Genomic DNA, 26,163 nt, shown 5'->3' with positions numbered 1-26,163 from the left:
CAATGAAGGATGTAGATCATCATCCCACTAGTTATAATGGTTGTTGTGTGTTGTTGTAGTTGATAGTTACAAAGTTAATCTAAGACTGCCTAGTTGCCTCAAAACAGCCAGAAAAGAAAGGACGGGAGGAAGTTCAGGACGTGAAGGCGTTGCCAAAAGGGACCAATCCGGACAGATTGTTATTTGTAAAAAACAGTGATTGGTGAGATGGTTCGACGAATGAGATTGTAAGATTTTAGCCTTCAGTCCAGGGTTGTAAATAACGTTTCGTTAATAAGGTGACCCAAACAGTTAAGTGATTTGGGTCCTTCAAAAGAACTAAATAATGGGACACATTGCGAGACTACTGAATGACCGAGTCAGGGTGCCTGGTCCGCCGAGTACGCAAGGATTTTCGTAAACACTGCACACAGCAAGGGTGCACAGTTTAGGACTATGGACATAAACTTCTTTATGGAAAGATATATTGGCGTTATAAAGATGTGCTTTTCTGGCCTGTTAAAAGGCTATTGTCAATAGTTAAGAATGTCAAGCTGTAGAGACATCCATGTGGTCTTGAAGATCCGTTTGAAATTGCAAGAGTAAAGGTTTGACAAAACACCCATAAATATTACGCTGATTATATTCCGAGCGCTTCGGAACAGTGTGTTTGTTGCCGGCAGGGCCTCGCGAGTAGTAGTAACGCGAACCGCGGATTATCGTCGTCGCGAGAAAAAATATAGAAACTTTTATCACCCGGTACACGGCGAGACTGCTCGACCGATCGCGACCGTAGACCCGTAGCGACTGTCTTTTTCTGTTACTGAGGCAAGGACATCGCGTTCCTTTCCTCCGAGCGTTTCGATGTTGTTTTTCCGACGGTTTCGATTTTACTCTCCGACATCCTTGTAAACTAGAAAATTTAAGAACTTGTTTTATAAGGTTTCAGAAATAAAAACACTAAATCAATATTGAAGTAAAAAATTTAGAAGTTTGTGTTCAGCGTTTGAAAAAGAAAGACTAAAAATATTTTTCAGTAGCTTTTTGAGTCACGTTTGCAAAATGTAACAATTTGATTTCTGAGACAGAAGAGGTAAAAAATGGATTCAAATTTTTTTTATATTTTTTCTAATTTCCAGGAAAGTTTTTTATGATACTTTAAAAAGTTTTAAACTGTTTTATTCCGGTCTTTTACCCAGTGAAATATGAAAACATGTTTCGTGGATAAAAGGAAAAACGAAAAATTAAAGTGTGTGTTAAAAAGCAGATAAAGATACGTAATTGCTGAATTTATTAAAGACATTTTGTTTATTTCAGTGAAGATTATTCGCAAGTTTATACTTTCAATCCGGTTAAAGGATAAGCAGGGGTTAAAATGATTTATCGTTTTGGCACGCGAATAAGTCGGATTTTAAAGAAGCGCTAGTATATTTCAAAATAAAATGTAGTTGATAACAGTAGCTTCCGCGAATTTAAAATATCAGAGTTTATTTTGTAAGTTTTAGCAACGAAAAATGTAATATTAATAAGTGATAACAAATTTCAATTAGTGAATTCATTCTTTAATTTCTTTGAACTTAAAAAAATGGAAAAAGTTAACGATAATTTTAAAAACGCGATTAAAAAGTTGGCAAACAACGTTTAATTAATACGTTTGCAAACAAATATTTAATTGATAAATAATAGATCACTGATTAATCAGTGGAATGAACAAATTTATTGTTGGATGACCTATCTTAAACAAATAATAAGTCATAGCCAAACCATGACTCTCTCGATGCACAACAACAAAAACAGCGTACATCCACTATTAGTCATAAGGGCTAAGGTTGTCCTCCCCCACTAGAGAGAGGATATATATATATTGTCACTGACCACGGGTTCGGTGAGAAAGAGTCCAGAAATTGTAGAAAGAGTTTAGACAGAGAATCAGTTTTGCTGTAAGTTAGCAAGGAGGTCGTTGTTTCTATTCTTCACACGATTTTCTGTTAAAGTTGAGTTCGGCGTAATCATAGAGGTTTTAAATCCAATAAACTTTTGCTTATTGTAAAGTGGTTTTATTCCTCAACCCGGATTCCAACATAGTTTTGGTGTCAGAAGTGGGATAGCGTTCAACAATTACGTAGCAGTTGTTAGTACGGAGCAATATTCCGCACTGCGTGTAATTGCCAATTTCAATTGGGAAATTTGGACGCATCAGAAGAATTTCGTGAAGAAGAAGTCGTACTCCGGTAAAGGAACACTGGATCTGACGAGCCAGCACCGAGGGTAAACAGCATTGGAAGAAAATCAACGTAAGTACCATCCAGACTTGCAACAAATCTTGATCTCCAATCATTTATAATCCCGTATCGTTCTTGTAAAGTGTATACGTAAATCTATATATCATAATGACTGAAACAGAAACGTCAATGCACTCCACAGATCAATCTCCAACTCTTTCATTAGAATTTTTAATCAAATTGATACCAGATACGTTTGATGGTGATAGATATAAGTTACGTAGCTTTATAAAACAGGTAGATTCAGCTTTTGAATTAGCTAAACCTTTTCAATTTCAACCGCTCCTGTTTTTTGTAAAAAGTAGAATTACAGGAAAGGCAAGAGAACAAGTAGATGTTCATTGTAATTTAACGACATGGCCAGAAATATCTGAATTATTAATAAGTATGTATCAGGATAAGAAAAGCCTCGACCAATTATTAGAAGAATTAAATAGTATGAGACAAGAACGCCATGAAAATGTTAGTCAATTTTATCAACGCTTAGAAGAGTTAACTTCGAGAATTTTAGGAATCCTGCATTCAGCTGACTCAATGATTGATACACTCGCGGGTAGATTAGCTATGATCAACGATATCACTTTAAATAGATTTGTTTACCACTCGCATCCACAAATATCGCAAATGTTGAGATATCGCGATTTTAAAACAATTAGTCAAGCTTTCACAGCCGCTGTGTGCGAAGAAAAAGCATTACGCTTAACGTACACGTCACAAGTTTGTAGAATTTGTAATAAAAACGGTCATTCCACTCAAGAATGTTATAGAAATAGGAAACCGCAATTCGCGTTCACCTCAAATCAAAGTCATTTTCAGAATACTAATCGTGTGCCTGCATATCAACATAATCCTGTCCAAAATCGTGTTCCAATCCAAAGAATGAATAATATTTCTAAATCAAATATGCAATGCAATTACTGCAAAAAATTTGGTCATTTAATAAGCGAATGTCGGAAACGTGAATATAATAACTCCCAACGATCTTTTCAAAATCGACCTTCAACCAGTGCTTTACCAACTGAAAGACGAAATGTACATTTTGAACATCAAAATTTTCGCGATTTTCAACAACAGGCCAATCCTCCGATCATAAACGAGCCGAATTCACAATTAACAACGAATACGATCAATCACATCAGCCAAGACTTCGAGAAATTCCTAATATAACAATTCTTAGTTCATTCAATTCCAACGAGCTTAACTATGTATTATTCGAGTCAAAACAAGCAAATTCTGAAGACAAAATCTTGAAACTCTTAATTGATTCCGGTGCTTCCATTTCGTTAATTAAAGCCTCCAGTCTAAATCATTATGATATTACTGATCCAAATCCAGTATCACTAAATGGTATTTCTCTTAATTCTCCAGTTGTAAGTTTAGGGCAAACGAATATTGAGTTAAAAAATCGTAATAACAAAATAGAAACGCTGTTTCATGTAATAGATTCCCATACAAATATTCCTTTTGATGGATTGTTAGGCAACGATTTCCTCCGTTTATCAGATTGCAAAATTGACTATAAGCAATCGACAATTTCTATAAAAAATTTTCCATATCCAATTCCATTAGGTTATAATGTACCGCAAACATCTACATCTGAAATAACTTTAAATCCAAGAAGTGAGACAATTATTTCTATTAGAGTTCAGAATCCGTATAATTTAAGTGAAGGGTTAATTTCATCTCATGAGTTAAGCGCAGACCGCAATTTACTTATTCCAAATGCAATTGTTAAAGTGACAGATAAAAACCAATCATTAATCACCATAGTTAATACATCGCAATTTAGTAAACGAATCCCTATCCCCGAATTATCTGTAGAACCAGTACCGCGAGAAGGAAGAATTTATCAGTTAGCTCCAGATCAAAGTAGCAATCAGTTAGACAACAGATTACGAGTCCTAAACGAACATTTACGTCTAAATCATCTAAACTCCGAAGAACAGTCATCGATAAAATCTATTTGTACCGAATTTAGTGATATCTTTCATTTACCAACTGACGCGTTAACGAAAACTACAGTATGTACACACGAGATTAGAACAATTGATGAACAACCCGTGCACGTTAAGAATTATAGATATCCCGAAATACATAAAAAGGAAGTTGACAAGCAAATAGAGACAATGTTAAGGCAGGGAATCATTAAACCGTCAACAAGTCCATGGTCGAGTCCTCTTTGGATAGTTCCGAAAAAACTTGACGCGTCTGGTGAACGTAAATGGCGAATAGTGATTGATTATAGAAAGCTGAATGAGAAAACAGTAGGTGACGCGTATCCTCTTCCGAATATTGAAGATATTTTGGATCAGTTAGGACATGCGATATATTTCACTACATTAGATCTCGCGAGCGGCTATCATCAAATCCCTATGAATCCTCGTGATGCACCGAAAACCGCGTTTAGTACTCCAAGTGGGCATTATGAATTCACACGTATGCCTTTCGGACTTAAAAATGCTCCTGCCCAGTTTCAGCGAATGATGAATAGTGTTCTGACCGGATTAAATAATCGTCAATGTTTAGTATACATAGATGATATGATCATATATGGTTCGAGTTTAGAAGATCATAATAGAAAATTAAAAAACGTCTTTTCTCGACTTCGTGAAAATAACTTAAAGTTGCAACCGAACAAATGTGAATTTTTAAAAAAGTCTTGCGAATTTTTAGGTCATGTAGTTTCAGAAAAAGGTGTAGAACCCAATAAAAAGAAAGTCGAAGCAATTAATGATATGTCGCGTCCGTCGAATATAAAACATATAAAAATGTTCTTGGGAATGGTTGGTTACTATCGTAAATTTATTCCAAACTTTTCTACTATCGCGAAACCGTTGACAGTGTTATTAAAAAAGGATCAAACCTTTGTATGGTCTCATGAACAAGAAGAAGCATTTAATTTATTAAAACAAAAATTAGTAGAAAAACCTTTACTTCAATATCCCGATTTTTCAAAAACTTTTACTTTGACTTGCGACGCATCTAATGTAGGAATTGGGGCAGTTCTTTCACAAATAAAAGATGGCAAGGATTTACCAATTGCATATTATTCAAGGACATTAAACAAAGCAGAGCAGAATTATTCAACAACCGAAAAGGAATTGTTGGCAATTGTAAATTCAACAGAACATTTTCGACCTTATCTATTCGGACGTACGTTTACGATATATACTGATCATAGACCATTACAATGGTTATTTAATTGTAAAAATCCAACATCAAAACTAGTTAGATGGCGATTACGTTTAAACGAATACCAATACGAAATTAAATACAAACCGGGTCGTGTTAATTCTAACGCAGACGGTCTCTCGCGACTTCCCTTAAGAGAAAAATCGGTAAATGTTAGTATTCCAAATCAAGTAACTTATCAAGATTTCATTAAATTTCATTATGAAAATCAGGAGCTAATAACGTACGAAAATGAAATTAAATCATTAGCTAACATTAAAGATCCTATAGTATTATTATGGTCGCAAGATTTAGATGAAAGCAATCAGTATTCAGAATATATCCTTTCAAATTTTGATGTATCTGGAATAACACCTAGTATTAATGGATTATATAAACTTGAAAATAAAACTCAAATATTATACTTACTTTTTGCAATGAATTTACATTTTGATCAACTTGAGTATAAGAACATATTTTCGTCTTTACTGAATTTAAAAGCAACTATACAAGATACTAAATTCATTTTTGTACTTCCGGAAAAGCATCCTAATATTAAAACATCTCTTTTATATGAAATGTTGAGGTTTATTTTTCCAAAGACCGAAATTAAAATTATTAATAAATCTAAAATTATTCCTAAAACCCGACAAGAAATAGAGAAAATATTAGAAGAGAATCATGATGGTAAATTATCAGGACATAGTGGATTTCAAAGAACATACTCCAGAATTAAAGAAACGTATTATTGGCCAGGTATGAAAGCTGACGTAAGGAAATACATTAAACAATGTCATTCGTGTCAGTTGAAAAAAACTAATTTTAAGCCAACGAAACAACCAATGGAAATCACTACAACCGCAGAAAAACCATTTGATAGATTAGCCATTGATATAGTAGGACCGTTACCTTTAACGGAACAAGGGAATAGATTTATTTTAACAGCCCAGGATGATTTGACAAAATTTTGTATTGCAGAACCTATTCCTAACCATGAGGCCGAAACGATTGCAAAAGTTTTAACTAAAATATTTATGCACTATGGTATACCTAAATCATTTCTATCAGATCAGGGGCCTGATTTTATGGCAAATTTAATAAAAAATTTAAGTAATCTTTTTAAAACTAAACATATATCCACCACACCTTACCATCCTCAAACAAATGGCGCACTTGAAAGGTATCATTTGACATTAAAAGATTATTTAAAGCATTACATTAAGCCTAATCAAACAGATTGGGACGAATACATTCAATTTGCAATATTTAGTTATAACACGTCAATTCATAAATCAACTAATTATACCCCTTATGAACTTTTATTTGGTAACAAGCCTTATTTACCCTCATCTATCATTCAAGAACCACAATTTCACTACACATACATTAAATGAATACTTCATTTAAAATAGCTCATGATAAGATTTTAGATTCCAAAACGAAAAGCAAAGAATACTATGATAAGAAAAGCAATCCTGTTGTATTCAAACAAAACGATCTTGTATGTATTTACCAACAACAAACAAAACCGGGTCAGAATAAAAAGCTAGCTCCTAATTTTAAGGGTCCATATATGTAGAATAACAAAAATTTTTCCTAATAAAACTGTAGAAATTCAAATCGGTAAAAAGAGACAAACATATCATTCTAATCTTTTAAAACACTATTTTTCAGATGAATCCGACACTCTGGATACTCCTCATACTTCCAATCCTAACATCTTGTCATTATTTCTCTAACACTCCATTTACGCATTCAAGTGGAATATTTTATAATAAATTAGGTATTGCACAAATTTCGAATACTAAATTAACATTATTAACGCATATAAATATGACCTACCTCAAGGAAGCTAGACTAATATTACAAAAAACATATTTAAAGTCTCAAAATCTTTGCACTATTACATTAAAGGATGTAGAAGAATTTAATCATGTTAACTATCATTGCGAACAAACTCTAAGCGTTGTAAAAAATGAACTAAACAATATAGATTCCAAACATGAAATATTGTACCAACTGGTTGGTCAAGAAAGTAGTAAACGTAAACGTCGCGGTTTAATTAATGGTGTATCTTATGCCCTAAATTGGCTTTTTGGTACTCCTGATGCGGATGATGCACAATACTATACAGATAGCATTAATATGTTATTAAACAATAACAAACAAACACAAACTCTATTGAAATCTCAAATTCAGGTTATTTCTGGTACAATACGGAATTTTAATCAATCTTTAGCCTCACTAAAAACTAATGAAGATACTATGAATAATAACATAAATCGTATCAACAAATTCATGACCCAAACAAAATTATATATATCAAAATTAGAAGCACAGTCATTAATAGGACAACAAATTGCAATGTTATTATCTTTAACTAATTCGATTTCGCAGGAGTATAATAAATACATAGAAGCAATAAATCTCGGAAGACATAATATTTTATCACCATTAATCGTGACACCTGAAATTCTGTTGAAAGAGTTAACCAGTTATAAAGGGGAATTTGAATTAGTAGTATCCCCCAATCTCAAAACTTTACCAATATTTTATAATATTTTAGATTTGCAATTAATTCCGTCAAACGACCTTATTATATTTGCTTTAAAGTATCCACTAGTATCAAGAACGTTATTCGATCTTTATCATTTAATTCCACTTCCCGTTCAATTCCAAAATTCTTCCGTTTTCTCTTATATCTCTCCGAAACAACCCTATCTAATTATATCCCAACCCAAAACTCATTTTTCCCTCCTGCAAGATTTAAAAAGTTGCATTATGTATCTGGATGGGAAATACGTTTGCATGGACGTTCATACAAGGAAATCAGCTGAGCAACCTACCTGTGAAGCCCAGCTGTTATCACCTCATATAAGTAAAATTCCGGAAGACTGTGACACGAAGACCATCAGGGCCAACATTGAGACATGGACATATATCCAAAACAACCATTGGATTTATATTTTGCAAAAACCAACAACCGTGACAATTCTTTGCCAGGAAGGTAAGGACTACATGGAGGATATAGTCCTACACCAGACAGGTATACTGTCTCTAGACAGTCAATGCAAGGGTTACAGCAACATTTATCTCCTGGAACCAACAAAGCAGACAAAGAAGAACGTCACGCATTTTGCACCACCGATTAGTATAGTGGACAGTGATTGTTGTGTTGTAGAAATGGACAAAATTAAAATTGATTCAACACGTTTGGAACCTATAAAATTAACAAACATAGACTTATCCGATTTTAAATACGCTAACAAAAAACTAAACGAGTTCGATCAAATTTTAACCAAAAATCTGAACGAGCCATTTATTGTTACGCACACTCGGTGGTATACAATCACGGTGGGAGTAATTGCCGCCGTACTTATAATAATAATTTTTATTAATTGTTGTCGTTGGTGTGGTTGTTTAAAATTGTTGAAAAGATTTTTCTGTGTCACGAAAAATCCAAACGATGGGGGAACTGTACCCCCCATGATAAAAAATTTTATTAATTGCAATTTTGATTCGGACATACATAGCGAATATCGGGAATCATCAAGGGATGTTGTTACGTATAGTAATAGAAGACGGACTGCTGGTACGAGCTCAACGGATGATCAAGAAAGCGAGGAAAATCAAACACCACCACCCATACGCAGTCCTGCAGGCGGAAATTATTATAGAGGGAAATTACGCAAAAGCACTACACCAATGTGATTATAATTAAACATAAGCAAGTCCAAGCTAATCTATATTCCAAATCCCTAGATAGTTAATAGAAGACCCTCATATTAATCAAATTAGTTTAAGAATCATTTGTATTGTTTCGTCGTAATTATATAATTATTTATTTATAAACATGTTTACATTTGTACACACACTATTATCAGTAGTATATAAGTATTAAAGACTAATATAATATGTAATTAACGATAGCAACGACCTCAAACAAGCTATTCAATGCTAAATTGAATTCTAACAAATTCAAATTTTTTTTTTATGGGGGAAGGTGTTGGATGACCTATCTTAAACAAATAATAAGTCATAGCCAAACCATGACTCTCTCGATGCACAACAACAAAAACAGCGTACATCCACTATTAGTCATAAGGGCTAAGGTTGTCCTCCCCCACTAGAGAGAGGATATATATATATTGTCACTGACCACGGGTTCGGTGAGAAAGAGTCCAGAAATTGTAGAAAGAGTTTAGACAGAGAATCAGTTTTGCTGTAAGTTAGCAAGGAGGTCGTTGTTTCTATTCTTCACACGATTTTCTGTTAAAGTTGAGTTCGGCGTAATCATAGAGGTTTTAAATCCAATAAACTTTTGCTTATTGTAAAGTGGTTTTATTCCTCAACCCGGATTCCAACATTATTTTTCTGTTTGTTTTAAAATAAATACGTTTTAAATCAAAATGTGTTTAATTCGTGATTAATACAAAAGAAAGTTTTAAACGTTTAAAAATACAGTAGAGGAATTTTACTTAATTTAAGTGAGATCGATTAACAATTAAGTGAAATAATCAGAATGTCATTGTTTAACGACTTCATTGATGAAAAACTTAGATTTCAAAAGTATAAAAATATATTTACAAATATAATTCGATTTATAAATCTCGATAAAACACAAATTACAAAAACAGGAGAGTTAATTGGCAACCTACTTATACATATACTTACCTATCATATTCATGAAAAATTACGCATGGGGAAATTCAAATAATTTAATACTTCATTATCTGCCAGCGATGTTTTTATTACAATATGAATTCTTCAAAAGAAATTGTGTATATTTTAAAAGGGTAATAATTAATAATCTCACAGAAAACAAGTAAATCTAATAAAAATGGTTCATCGTTCTTAAAGAATATCATAATTTCTATTTATTATTTCATTTACACACACCCTAATTATTATGATTTAATTTAATTAAAGTTGAACTAACCGGCTTTGAATTAATTTCACTCCTCCTATTTCTACGGGAGCATTTTCCGTTTTGTTAATTATTTAGTAAAATGGTTTATGTGCTCAGGAAATAAGGGCAGCAACGATTTTAATCCAGAAATTAATAGTCCTGATAAACTCACTGAAATTAAATCCGCACGTATTCAAGGCAAACACAGACATACTCCACAGAAACCTTGATGTTGTTTCAATGATTACGAAAGTTTCTACTGCTTGTGACCAGGAAATTGTTTTAATTAATGAAATGTTTAGAATGTTATTAAATACACTGCTAAAGTGTTCTTTTATACAGTCTCTTTTCCATTAAGGTAAATACTGGATATGAGCATGTGTGCGTGGGAAAATAATTACTGATTTATCTCCTAAACTAATGACTTTTTCACATAAATAGATTAATACTTTTTTGTAAAGAATATGGAGGAGTATCAGCTCATGAAATAAAAAATATATGATTCCATTTAAAAAAAATATTGCTGACTTTTATATGTCCTTTACACGTCCACCTACAAAAAAAATATACCACCGGCGTATGCCGCCCTCAAAACCATTTAACTTCATCTAAAACATTGTTTGCTATGAGTAATAATAATGGCACAAATCTAGATGGCAAAATGTGGTGAGCCACCCTATATAAGATGGACCAAAAGAATTTATGCAAAGAGTGAAGCCAAGTTTGGGCCAAATTTATTTGCAAAAAATCAGGTCCAAAGATCCGTTGTGACAGATGGCGCACAGTCAAGTTGACCCTTTTTGAATTGCGAAAATAACCAATCTAACTCATGTTTGACAGGAAACTAGCCATTCTAGGGTAGAATCCTGTTTTCTGGTGGATATTTCAGAACAGACACACGAAAATAGATACCTTGGTGAACTTGAAACTGAAAAAGAATCAACAGAGGAAATGATAAACAAAACCACTTTTATTTGTCATTTATCGTTATTGCTAATAACAGACATGCTGTAAAGAGGAGTGTTGGATATGACAACTGAATGGCTGTGTCCGTAAGATAAATACCAGATGACGGTTATCACATGACTGGCACGTGCAAAAGTAGGAGATGATTTATCAGAAGTGGACATTTGGATCCGATTTTCTCGGGAACGGGCCCGGAGTTTTCAAGGAGACATATGTATTCATAATCAGTGTTACGAGACCTTTAATTTATACCAAACACGACTACAATCTCTTCTGTGAAAAAATCTGGTCTATTGGCTTCTGGGAGCTTGATCTCGTTTATGGTTTATAAAATAAAATATCTTTAAAAAACGTATATAACGGATATAAAAATACGCTAAAAAGTACAAAATAATTTAGACTTCATTTCTACAATAAAGTTCACTAAGAAATATGAAATAATTTCTGTTTCACTTATACAAATATTCAACAGCTATTAATAAAACCTATTTGTACCCTAATTAGTAAATACACTTGGACCGATAAAAAATTAAAGAATTTTCGGAGGCGGTGCAAAATTAAAGAATTTTCTTCAACTTGTCCTGATTGTTAATCTTTGAGTAGCCAAATATAAGCGAAGCATATATGTATATCTGTCTCTTTATCCCTTAACGAACGAGCATTTTTTTTTCAGAATGTTGAAAATAGCAAAAATAAATATACAACTATGTCGGTAATTTGCCAATAAATCGGTAATAAAGTTTGTATACTTATCTACCAACTATATGATACCGCTCGTTTAAACAAGATAGTCAAATGTTAAAATAAAATAATATCTAAAATATTCATTCTTCTCTGTTCTGTTAGTGATTACGATATTGTACTCGCATATTAAAAGATCTTGCGTTACATTTAAAAAGTTCCTTCCTAGTTGTTGTTTCATGTTTTCAAAATAAATTCATTCAATGTTTATATTGTGTTAGTTGTGTTGATTTATATTATATAGTTTTCAATATTTAATATGAAAACTATACTCCCATTTCCATCACAGAATAATAACCAGTAGATCGACGGAATTTTAAGAAATTAATTACTTTATTACCAGTGCAAGAAAAAGTGCATAATCAATATGGTTTCATTGGATTTTTATCGCCGAACCTAACAGATATTTTGAAATATCACGTCATGTCACCATAAAGACGGCATCCTATTTTTTTTTTGGGTATCTATGATGTCGCGAATATGGTGGCATCGTTCGTTAAGGGTTAATATATGTTGTCGATTGAACCACGTTTTTGATTGATTTTGGCAATCACATTTTATTAAATTGAAAGAAAAATTAATACAATCACTTGAACAGGTATCTTACTCTATCTTACTCACTTACTTACTCTCTCGAGAGAGAGAGTAAGAACTCTCTCGCTCTTCCACGCGCTTCTATTGAAGACTGCCTGTCTCTTTGTTTTTTACAAACTGTATAGCGCTCATTTGTTTCTCCCCACCAACTGCGAACGTTCGTAACACGTTATAATATTTAATAACAAGCTATAATATTTAAATGAAATATAATAATCTACAATATATAACTCGACAACACTGTGCGAAATTCATGTTAGTACATATAGAATATGTGGTCTATTCTTAATCATCAAGTATGCAGCAGGAAGACCCGACTGCGGCATATTTTAGAAATAGAATTATAAAGATTTATTCTTATTTTACAAATTTACAAATACCAGATGGCTGGCATTTGGACAAGGAACAGTACTCAAACTTCAAATTGCTAGCACGTTTATTGCACGCAAAATCAACGAGGTCGTTTTTGAGAGTCAGTTTATTACTTAATATTGCAATTTGTATCTTTTTAGAGTTTTTAACGTCCTCAGCGGCCAATTGCCCGTACTATAAACGCGAGTTTCCTAAGGGTTTGAAACTAGCCCTGATGGCCATCATTCCCATCAAGTAGTCAGGACCCATGTCCAGCGGAAACTCCATCAAATTGTTAAACTATTACCGTTACGTCTTCCACTTCCACTGATGCTTCCTACTTCTTACAAATCGCGTTCCGGACACAGGAAGTAGAGATAGGTCAGTGTCGCCTAAATTTGATTGGTTTGAGAAGATGACTGACCAGGCGAAGAGGTGGAAGTATGCAATTTTCTTGTATGCAAATAGAAGAAAAGTTAGTTAATCATTCTAGAAAATCCGAGGAGAAACATTATCATCCCCTCGAATCGGGAAACATTATAATCTCGCGTATTCCAAGTATCATACAGTTTCCGTTCCTTTTTCGTAATTAAACAGTTATTTTTTCATCGCTAAAATTCTTGTATTTCTGCATATTTAATCACCCTTAATATTTCCTATCTCGCTAACACGTCGTAGGAAAATACGTAAAACACATAGAAAAACCCTCTGATGCCACAGATTGATAATCCCTTGGCCGTCCATAGGTTCTTAGGTCCATGACTTTCACACACTAATCAAGTCGATCCAATTTCATGTATATCAGAAATGTTGCCTTCTTCTGATGCAGTTGTTACAACTACAGTTCTTATCATCCGTATTTATAACGTTTCATATTTTTTCTTACATTTTATTGATTACCATATGCGTCATACCGCAATCAAATGGTTATTCGCAGCATCTTTTACTCAGTTAATTTTAATTTTACGCCGACTCCGAAGAGGTTGAAACGTATGTAATACACTATTTAACGAGTAAATAGGTTCCATTAACAGCTGCTGGGTATTTGTATATATCAAAAATAAATTATTTCATTTTTTCAAGTGCATTTTGCTGTAGAAATGAAGTATAAATTATTTTACAATTCTCAAAATCACATACTTCAACGTCAATTCTATTTTTCTTTTACGTTATCTTATCTTATATTGTTTAGTGGCATGAGCAGAATTTGTAGGATACCGTAAAGGTGATTTCTCCATTCTCATTCAGTAGGTAATAATCATAAATAAGAAACAAAAAATATGCTAATTGAATTGAGTTGGTCAAGTAAAAGAAACCACTTGAATATTCGTTTTTTAATTGTATTTATTACTTTTTGTACTTTCAAACTCAAGATAAATGATTATTTCATGTAAGAAACAGGAAATGCGAATAAAATATTTTAGAAGATTTCTGTAAACCTTGGTCTCGATTTTGCAGTTGGTGGTCCAACAAAGATGATAGAGATATCACAGTCGATTAAGGAACAGACCAATGAGTTCAATAAAAATTTTATAGATCAACTGGCAGATTTATACAATACTCATAATTCTAAATACGGCAACGTAGCGAAGTCGAGACATATTGACTGCATCTAATAACAATTATGATCTTAAACGAGATTTGTTTAAGGGGCATGTGGGAATTCCCGATTTGAGGAAAGTCACCACCTTTCCCACTCCTTGTCTTTTTCCCTTCCCAGGTTCCTGGGAAGATATATACAACTTTCTACGAAAAGACGCGTAGCAATCTGTCTTACTATACTCGTTGAAGAATAAACTCACTTACCTCACTTACCTCGAACTTTCTTATCTTACCTCTGATTCTTAATCCGAAATTAGTCTATATTACAATCACAGGAAAATTTTCTTGATTAATGGCACTTTAGGACTGTTTTTCCTTGATTCTTCCGCTATAATTTGCATTTCGATGGGGTTCGTTTTGATGATTGGTTGCAACGTTACGAGTTACGGAAGTCAAAATGACACTTTTATCTTTTATAGTCTTTATCTCCTGAACCTACTTTCGAACAGAAATTATAATGGCGATTCTGGAAACGTAAGAACATACTCTTCAAGATAGGTAAATCAGTTTTTGATTGAATATTTCTCCTTGATGTGCGATATTAATGTAAAAAAACGTTAAAAATGGCGTTTTTTCCTTGAATTACAAAAATTATTATCTTTGGAAATAGCCATCACAAAGATTAAGCCTAGGAATTTTTTTTAAGTTTATAGAGTTAACAAAACACGTGCAAAGTTTCAAATCGCTCTGATTCTTTGTTTCCTATGGCCCGAATGATCAAACTTTAAAATTTGTGTGAAAAAGTTAAAGGAATGTCAATAGTGTCGCTAACCATAACTAATCTGTTTATTGGGTAAACAAATTTATTCCTCTACATTTACCGGCACTATTGCTGAATTTTAAAAAAAATTTTGGTTTGAAAAAAAATGCAAATGTAATAGTCTTGTCAGGATGAATAAAAAAGGCGTTACTCGTTATAGATGGTTAATAAACTATATACAGGGTGTCCCGTAACTAGTGTTACTCCCTGAAAGGGGTGGTAGAGGACGTCATTCTGAACAAGATTTTCCTTTGCGAAAATGGGGTTTGAAGCTTCGTTTTTGAATTATTAAGGAAAAACACGGACCAATCAGAGCGCGAGGATTTCGCGCGTCGAGAAGCGGGAGCGACAGCTTGAAGTCCAGCGGCTGAACGCGAACGCGATCAAGAGTCTTTGCCTCGGAACAGTCTAAACATCCAACGCGAAGTCTTTACATCGAAACTCAGTTAAATAACGAACAGAATAATTAAAAGTATTATTTATTTATTCATTCATCATGAGGGAGGAACGAAATTAATTATGCGTAATTAATGCAAGTTATGCAAATGAAATTTATTGAATATTGCCATTCGTTATCGATGAAGAATGTGAAATTAAATATTGAAAATTTTTTATTTTACTTCTAACAATAATATTAGTCAATGAATTTACTCATTTTAATGAAAAATAATTATTCAGTTCGCAAAAAAAGAGTTTCAATTTAATATCTAATAAATGTATTAACCGGTCTACCTTACATTCACAGGAAATTTATTAAAATAGCACTCACCCATTGTTTGAAAATAATCCTGTTTGAAAATAATCCTTCAATGAAAGCGTTGGGGGTCCTGAGTCGTCCCGCTGATCATGACCTGCCGTAACATCGGCACCGTATACCACAGCTGACAGCACTCAGAGGTCACTGCACTGACTTCAGTTCACAATACGATCATTTTCACTGTCATTTTTCAGCAAATCTTTTCAGCTACTTTCTTCACGCCGCGGTTCGCGTTTGTAAAGCGAAAATTCACTCACGGTTCCCGAGTCAGTCTATCGAAACAACCCATTTTTTAATAAACGAGAAACATTATCCGCGTTATATCGCGTTTGGTCTCATTTTAATCGGGAAAACGTCACCAATATGTTTAAAAGATTTTAACACGCTTCTGCCCAAACGGTAAAGCGGCACTACTTTTCGCGACCATTCTCGTGCGGAACGCGAAACACAACTGCCGAACAGAATATGCAGGCGTTTTTCTAAAACAGTTGAACGTTCTTGACGCGGCGACGAGCCGTGCTATTGCGATCGTTTCTGGAAAAATACTACACCCATAACAATACATCGGTAATATCGTGTCGTAGATATTCAGTTGTGTAGTATTTTTCCAGAAACGTTCGCAATAGCACGGCTCGTATACGGTGCCGATGTTACGGCAGGTCATGATCAGCGGGACGACTCAGGACCCCCAACGCTTTCATTGAAGGATTATTTTCAAACAGGATTATTTTCAAACAATGGGTGAGTGCTATTTTAATAAATTTCCTGTGAATGTAAGGTAGACCGGTTAATACATTTATTAGATATTAAATTGAAACTCTTTTTTTGCGAACTGAATAATTATTTTTCATTAAAATGAGTAAATTCATTGACTAATATTATTGTTAGAAGTAAAATAAAAAATTTTCAATATTTAATTTCACATTCTTCATCGATAACGAATGGCAATATTCAATAAATTTCATTTGCATAACTTGCATTAATTACGCATAATTAATTTCGTTCCTCCCTCATGATGAATGAATAAATAAACAATACTTTTAATTATTCTGTTCGTTATTTAACTGAGTTTCGATGTAAAGACTTCGCGTTGGATGTTTAGACTGTTCCGAGGCAAAGACTCTTGATCGCGTTCGCGTTCAGCCGCTGGACTTCAAGCTGTCGCTCCCGCTTCTCGACGCGCGAAATCCTCGCGCTCTGATTGGTCCGTGTTTTTCCTTAATAATTCAAAAACGAAGCTTCAAACCCCATTTTCGCAAAGGAAAATCTTGTTCAGAATGACGTCCTCTACCACCCCTTTCAGGGAGTAACACTAGTTACGGGACACCCTGTATATATATTTTAATAAATAAAAAGTAACGGAAGGCAATGTGCACGATGTGCACGTCGTAACACGTTTTTATCGAATGTCTTTTTTCTCACCGTTATTGCCACCGACAACGTCGATGACAACTGCCGATCGTCGCTCGGAATTTCGGTTGGCCTCGATGCCCGCCACCGATCACGCCATAACACAACATATACAATGCACAACATACATTACATACAATGTAACGATCTAATGCGCAATACAGTATTCTTTTACAGTTCGGCCATCCTGATGATAGACCGTCCTCGGGCTACGCTACACTAAAAAGAAGAACCTTAACATTAAACGAAATTATATAAACACATGCATTAATCTAATTCTAATTACTAACATTATTTGACATATTTACATTTATCCACGGTCGCATGTTTTTAGGTTCCCATACACCTTGATATTTTTTCTGTGTATTTTGAAAACCGTCTATATCTGCCACAACATATCTATCGTTTCTAAGTTTTTTCGTAACAACGTACGGGCCTTTAAATTGCGGAATCAATTTCTTTGATGCCCCCGCAGTAGTGTCAAAATTGCGCAACATTACATAATCACCCTCACGATACTCATGAGGACTTTTATGCCTCTTGTTAAAATACTGTATATTATAATTTTGTGACGCAGTAATTTTATGAGCCGCTTTGCTTCTTACGTCTTCAAAATCCCTATTTTTATCAATCTCGAACTTGTCTAAATAATCTTTAATTTCATCGTCAATTTTACCGCGCTGAGATATGCCGAATAACAATTTGCTTGGGGTTTCGCCCGTAGATTTACAAACAGTATTATTAATACAATATTCAACATCTGATAGTATTTTGTACCAGTATTTCCCAGTGTCGTTATCAGTCAATTTACTCAACATAGGTGCTATTGTTCGGTTAAATCTTTCCACTTGCCCGTTTGCTTGTGGTGAACCCGTCGCTACTAATACATGTTTGACATTACACTCGTTCAAAAAATCATTAAATTCCTGAGATGTAAAACACGACCCACGGTCCGACACAATATATTTCGGTTTACTATAATTATTAAAATAATCAGAAAGACACTTTACCGCTTCGGAAGTAGCAGTTGTTTTCGTCGCATACAACTTTACAAACTTGGTGAACGCATCAACTACAAGAAATACGTATCGCTTTATCAAGTGTCGCTTATCGACTGGGCCAAAATGATCGATGTGCAAAGTAACAAACGGAATGTCCTCCTTCGGTATTGCATGCAACACAGCTTCGGTTTTGCCCGCTGTTGGAGAATACACAACACACTTCATGCAATTTCTTATGTGATCTTGGATTTTTTGTTTCGCATTAGGAAACCAATAATTTTTAAATATTGTGTCTTGTGTTTTCTCCACCCCCAAATGACCCATTTCATCATGATATCGAAACATGACACTTTTCTCCATTTCCTCCGGTACGTAAAAAAGTAATGCCGCATCTTTTTTCCGATACACTAATCCGTGTCTCATTTCGTAAAACGAATTTTCATTCTTGCTCAATTTATCCATTAACTCTTTTATTTTTTTATCCCGGGCCTGACAAATAGCTAATTTATGCTCAAACGAATTATCCTCTACAATTAAAATTCCAACCGATCTACTCAATGCATCTACATGTTTCATTTTCTCTCCTGGTCTGTGCTCTACCGTATAATCGTAAGTAGCCAATTCCAACGCCCATCTTGCAATTCTCGGATTAATATCTTTTTTCTGTAGCGTTAACTTTAGTGAATTACAATCGGTAACTATTTTGAATTGAATTCCTTGTAAATATATTCGAAACCGTTTGAGTGCGTATACGATGGCTAAAGTTTCAAGCTCAAAACTGTGATACTTACTCTCTACCTCGGTCGTTCGCTTAGAGAAATAAAATACAGGATGCAATTTTAAGTCATTTTTTCTTTGTATAAGTACCGCGCCAAAACCCAATGCGCTAGCATCGCAATGCAATTCCGTCAAATCACGCGGATCGTAGATTGCCAAAATTGGAGCTGCGACTAACCTCGATTTCAAAGTCTCGAATGCCCGAAGTTCTACCTCCGCAAATTTAAACTTGACATCCTTTTTTAACAAATCGTACAACGGTTTTGCTATTACTGAAAAACCTTCTATGAATTTTCGAAAATACGAGCACAAACCAAGAAAACTCTGTACATCGCGAGTAACTTTAGGCATCGGAAATCTCAGCACTGCGTCAATACCCTTATCGGTGGGTTTAATTCCCTTCTCATTAATCAAGTAACCTAAATATTCAATCTCGGTAAATAAAAACTTACATTTATCAATTTTTAACTTAAGCTTATTTTCTACTAATAGTTTAAACACATGCTTTAAAATAACAAAATGATGCTCCAAAGTCTGCGTCGCGATAAGGAAGTCGTCTATATACACTACTACATCACCGGCTCGAATTAATTCATCGAGTACTTCGCTCACGTATCTCTGAAATTTTGTCGGTGCCGGTTTCAACCCAAAAGGCATTTTCGTAAATTCAAATTGGCCAAACGGAGTAATAAATGAGGTATATTTGACGGACTCTTCGGCAATTGGTATATGGTGAAATCCATCCTTCAAATCAAGCAAACTAAAATACCTCTTTCCCTTTAAGACACTCAGCTGATCCTCAATAAGTGGAATCGGATAATTATCTCTAGCAAGATGTTTATTCAATTTACGATAATCAATGCACATTCTAAATTCACCATTTTTCTTCTTTACTAGTACAATGGGTGATACATATTCCGATTCACTCACGCGAATCACCCCTTCTGCCAATAATTTATCCAAAATTGCACGTAAACTATTTCTTTCGGCATATGATAATCTACGAGGAGAAAAACTAAATGGCTTTAGATCTTTTACTACTAATTTTAGCTCAGTTTTGACTTTCACTTCTTCAGGACGTTTAGGTTGTACGTATTCTGTCGTAAATAGATTTTTCAAACGTAACTGGTCAATTTGTAATGCAGCCGAATTTATCAATAAAGTGTCAGTATTCTCCGTAAGAGTTTCTTGCGTATCGATATTTAAAATTTCGGAAATTATCTCATCCACCCCGCCTGCCGAAGGTACCGTCAATTTTAAATCGAATTTTTTAATAACATCCTTGCCCAACACTACTGAAGCCGCCATAGTATTTTCCGGTACGACATATAAATTTACTCCGTCTTGCCTATTTGCACCAAGTTTAATATTCGCCGTTACGATCCCGGCTATTTCTAATTTACTACCGTTAAGCCCGCAAAACGTCTTATTCGTAATATCTGTAACATTTATCAAATATCGCGGAACAAATGTATCTTTAATAAAACTAATCGGACTGCCGGTATCAATCGACTGCCTCGAATCTCCTAATTCAAAAATAGCGGTTTTCATAAATTCGTCATCGCTCGACTTACGAATACTGTCCACACAAGCTACTTGTTTATGTTCGGATTTACCTTTGCATTCATTGTACGTATGTCCCATTTCACCACATCGAAAACACGAACCTTTTTCTCTTCTGGGTTCTCTGCAGTCCTTGGATAAATGCCCGTACCTGCTGCAATTGTAGCACCTCGGCTTTGTCTGCCACGTGTTGTCCTCCCGAGGAAAACTGCTCCTGCTCGGCGTGAACGACGGTCTGCTCTCCTTCGTTTCCGCTTTGCTCGCCGACGCCGGCTCACGAGGCAGCCGATTTCTTCCATCTGTTAATGTTATGACTTCAAATGCCGCCAATAAGTCCTGCGCTGATGGAAAATTCTGGATCCTGGCTTGGTTTCGGAGTTGCCTATCCGGTATCCCTTCCACTAGATAGTCAACCATTTCCTCTTCAGAAACGGGCACATGGTTACCGAGAATAATTTTCTCGTGATAATAAACACTGAAAAGTTCATTTGGCTTCCAAACTCTGTCTTCGAATTTTTTTCTTAGCACTAATTTGCTTTCCCGTCTTCCGAACATCTTCTTCATCTCCTCCAGCAATTTATTAGTATCCATCTCGATGTGCTCTGGCCGCGAATGGAACCATTTTAGAGCTTGCCCTTTCAGTCTTGTACCGATCAAAATTTTCGCCGCACTATCTTCAAGATTGTAGGCTGTACACAATAGTCTAACTTGCCTTTCCCAATTACAGAAAAGTTCGCTGAGGCCGTCAAAGTCACTTAATAAATCACTAACAGCTTTTATGCTGATTTTTGTCTCTGTTGCGGAAGTAGTAGACCTTGGCGAACCTCTCAAAAGTTCATTTTCACGTCGCAACAATCTAAGCTCCCGTAAAAGAAGATTTTCTTCGGATATTCTTTCATTACTCTCGCGAGGATTGTGACTCTCGCACGCAGACGCGTTTACTACATCATCTTCCATAATTTCGGTTAGTCCTGTGTCCTCAACCGGCAATAAACTAGCGTCTTTTATCCAATCGCCACTCGGATCTGCTTGGTGCAATCTATTAATTAGTTCAACTTTTGCTCCGGAAGTGGATAATCCCCGCTTAAGCAATACCTTCTTCAACTGTACCACTTTTAAATCGTTGGGATTCACCATTTTGTCGATCACTTTACACCAGCACAATCCACACTATTAATTATCGTCACAAATAACTCGATTCAACAAACAATAAACTTTATATACACATATACATATATTAACCACACACGGAAGTTCTATACGAGCACGATCCCACTTCTGAAATTGTAATAGTCTTGTCAGGATGAATAAAAAAGGCGTTACTCGTTATAGATGGTTAATAAACTATATATATATATTTTAATAAATAAAAAGTAACGGAAGGCAATGTGCACGATGTGCACGTCGTAACACGTTTTTATCGAATGTCTTTTTTCTCACCGTTATTGCCACCGACAACGTCGATGACAACTGCCGATCGTCGCTCAGAATTTCGGTTGGCCTCGATGCCCGCCACCGATCACGCCATAACACAACATATACAATGCACAACATACATTACATACAATGTAACGATCTAATGCGCAATACAGTATTCTTTTACACAAAGGAATTTTTTTTTATTTAAATTGCCTAAAGTATACCACATAGACATTGCATGGACGCATTTACACTTCTTTTTGTATGAGTGAGTATGCTTTGGGTAATTCTAATGCTAATATTGGATGGCAAAAAACTTTTTTACATTTTTTTTCCAAACAAAAATTTTTTTAAAAATGCTTCAATAGTACCAGTGAATGTAGAGGAAAAAACTTTTTTACACAATTAACGGATTAGTCATGATTGGAAATAATAATGACATTCCTTTAGCTTTTTCATATAGATTCCAAAGTTTGATCATTCGGGCCATGGGGAACAAAGAATCAGAGCAATTTGAAACTTTGCACATTTTTTGTGAACACTATAAATGTTAGTCGTTAAACGCTTCCGAAGCGAACGTACTATCGTAGTACCCGCATTTTCCCTAAAAAATATTTGCAATCGAACCCCACTTGATGACTAATGATTTTAATTTGACTTCCATGATGCACGTGTTCACCCAAGAAAAAGGAATAGAGACTTACTACTTCGGTCTATACTAATTAGTACTACGCTGCTGATGGCCATCGCTGGAGTTATTCGATGTCTGACGCTGCTGAATCCTTCGTTACGTCGATGTTGGTTACCCTAGACCTCCTCATTGAGTCCTGATTGAGTACTGCTTGACGTCACATTTCTGAATCATCTGCAGACTTTTTTGGTAACGTAGGACTGACTTCCAACGCTTGTTGAGCAGCTTGATACTTCTTGAATCTCCTTACTAACAATAAGACCCACTGTTGTTGAATTGACCCATTGCTGATTGTCTGTTTGCTGGTTGACCAATATCCGGCTCGGAGGGTCAGAATTTTAGCGCACAGTATACGTGGATAGCGGCATGGTGAACTGGTTACTCTGGCTGAATGTTATTACCTTTCCGAAGAACCAGAATAGTTTTGTGATTATTCAACGCAATAGAATCAAATCCTGGTTAACTTGGTTTATTTTTACGTCAACTACAACACACTCAAATATTGAATAAGATAGTTCTAACTCCTCTCCGACCCAATTGTAGACGTTTACAACTTACCGGTAATAATTTGCGGCTATGAATCTGAAGTTCTAATGTCCGAGCGACCGCTACTGCGAACAATAGCCACCCCAACTAGCTAACGGTGTCATTCGTGTGACCTGACTAAACAAAACCTGCATGCTGTTAACAAAATTGTTATTGTTTTATGATGTCTCGAACAATGAACTTAAAAAAAATTCTAAGTTTAATATTTGTGATGGCTATTTCCAAAGATATAGTAACTTCTGTAATTTAAGGAAAAAACGCAATATTTTGACGTTTTTTTACATCGATATCACACATCAAAGAAAAATATTCGATCAAAAACTGATTTGCCTATTTTAGAGGGTATATTCTTAGGTTTCCATAACCGTCCTTACAACTTCTGCTCGGTGGTGGGTTCAGGAGATAAAGGTTATCATAGAAAAAAGTGTCATTTTGGATTCAGTAGCTCGTAACTTTGCAACCAATCATCGAAACGGACCCCATCGAAATGCAAATTGTAGGAGAAGAAACAAGGAAAAACAGTCCTAAAGTGTCATTAATCAACAAAATTTTCCTGCAATCGTAGAAACTTTTAAAAACGAATAAAATTTTCGAAAATTTTTCCATCGCGATTTTTCATTTGTTTCATTAATAATAATAAAAGGTAAAAAAAATATGATGATAAAGGGTCAAAAGTTAGAGGCTTCAAGCTTCAAAATGACTGTTCTAGTTATTTTGCTAGGATGATTTGAATACGGCCTAAAAATTTTAGGAATTTTTCTGTTCCCTTAAATGTTTTGAGTAGTGTATTTTATATGTTAAAAATAAGTTAAACATACATGGTATGTCCTGAAAATAATGTCGGTGACTTTATTGTGACGCGACTTCACGTCGGACTGCGATTTTTTCGGTTAAAATTGGGAATACGGGAAATCAGCTAAACAGATCTCCGCTGCTGAAGGTGCTCCGATCATCCGGAGAGTGAGGACGAGCCTATCCGTGAGAATTGTTTTGTGTCACTATACAAGTCAAAATGCAGCCCTCGTTAGAATAAAGAATTGCGATCAAGTTTTGCGTGAAACTTGGAAAGACCGCGACGGAAACGGTTGCTATGATCAAGTCAGCTTATAAAGAAGATGCCCTGTCAGATCAGCAAGTGTTTCGGTGGCACAAGGCCTTTTTGAAAGGCCGGGAAGTGGTCGATGACGAGGACCGTGCCGGACGGCCATCCACGACCACCACAGCCGACAATCTAACACGAATGAGGGAATTGTTGAACTCAGACCGACGATTAAGTGTTCGTTTAATGGCCAATATACTAAATATTCCAAAAACTCAAGTGTATGGCACCGTCACGAACCATATCGGCAGACAACTGGACGTTGCACCACGCTCCGGCCCATACCGCCTTTATCGTCTCCGACTACTTGGTTAAAGCAGGGGTGCCCACGATTCCCCAGCCCCCGTACAGCTCGGTCATAGCTCCCCCCGACTTTTTTTTTGTTTCCACGAGTCAAAATACCCATGAAAGGCAAAATTTTCTGAACAGTAGACGTAATCAAAAGAGCTTGTACGGCGGCATTGAAGGAAATTCCGGAGGAGGCCTACAGCAATGCATTCAAGAGCTGGAAAACTCGCTGGAACCAATGTATAGACGCAGAAGGAGCCTATTTTGAAGATTTCTAATCATTTGTAACGAGCAGTTCAATAAATAATTTTTAATCGACTTACTGACATTACTTTCAAGACATACCATGTAGTTAATAGAACATTATGAATACTTATATAATCCTTTTTAAGTAAGCGCATTGTAAAAACGAATGGCGAAGTACGATTGTCCTGAAAATTTTAACATTTTACATTATGTTTCAAGCTTATACAGCTATCTATTTCACTTCGAAATCTTACTGATCGTTGGATAGGTCGAAGCAGTCCAGTTTTCTGGCCAGCGAGATTACCTGATCTAATATCACCCGATTACTTCCTATGGGATTTTCTTCAGGACAAGGTATATTCCGATCCACTTACTATTCCAAAAAGGTCATAAAAATAACTGTATTACCCGTTCATGAGCCGTTTATTAAACGAATTAATAAGTGCCTAGAAGTTGAGGGTAAAAATTTCGAGAATTTATTGTAATGTTCTTAAATGAAGTAAAGAACCTTCCAGGGAAAAGTAACGTTATCCTTTTAATAGAAAAGATATTTTTGACACAAACATGCAAAATCAACTAAATATTTTAAGAATTTTCAGTATTGAATTCAATATTTAATTTACAACAAAATGTATCAAACAAAAATCGTGTATTTTATTATGTAGAATATGGTTCCGAAATGAAGAATATGGGTTATGATAGAAAAAGACAAGATATAACCTTGAAAAAACCTCGAAGATGCGCACGCATTAAAAAATAAGCAATGCCATTTTACTCCGCACTTGAAGTACTAAAGGATAGGTGTCAGTTTGTTTCTATTAAATTACACATCTTCAGTATTTTTAACCGACTTCGAAAAAGGAGGAGGTTACTCAATTCGATCACTATATTTTTTTTTTTTTTTCTATGTATGTTCGCACATTACGCCTAGCTCGATGGAACGATCGGAATGAAACCTTTTGTATATGGTAGGTGCTGACTCCCCATTGGTACCATTATCAAAAAATCTTT

General features: G+C 35.0%; 2 protein-coding genes across 5 annotated transcripts in view; both read left to right on the top strand.

Annotated features, from left to right (window-relative positions):
* Window positions 1–26,163, top strand: part of LOC100881222 (2-acylglycerol O-acyltransferase 2-like) — a 175,033-nt gene that overhangs the window by 115,108 nt on the left and 33,762 nt on the right. The window lies entirely within an intron of this gene.
* Window positions 1,683–9,767, top strand: LOC105662855 (uncharacterized). The gene is made up of 2 exons (XM_076540917.1): window positions 1,683–2,273; window positions 7,107–9,767. The coding sequence occupies exon 2, from the start codon at window positions 7,107–7,109 to the stop codon at window positions 9,141–9,143; it is 2,037 nt and encodes a 678-aa protein (XP_076397032.1). The 5' UTR covers window positions 1,683–2,273; the 3' UTR covers window positions 9,144–9,767.

Source organism: Megachile rotundata, chromosome 16 (assembly GCF_050947335.1).
Source record: "Megachile rotundata isolate GNS110a chromosome 16, iyMegRotu1, whole genome shotgun sequence".
In the NCBI taxonomy this organism is placed as follows: domain Eukaryota; kingdom Metazoa; phylum Arthropoda; class Insecta; order Hymenoptera; family Megachilidae; genus Megachile; species Megachile rotundata.
Note: the sequence above shows the minus strand (reverse complement) of the source record. Positions and strands in the feature narration are given on the sequence as shown.

Excerpts from the sequence above, each read along its gene's own strand:
- LOC105662855 (XM_076540917.1), top strand. The coding sequence starts at position 7,107 with ATGAATCCGACACTCTGGATACTCCTCATACTTCCAATCCTAACATCT.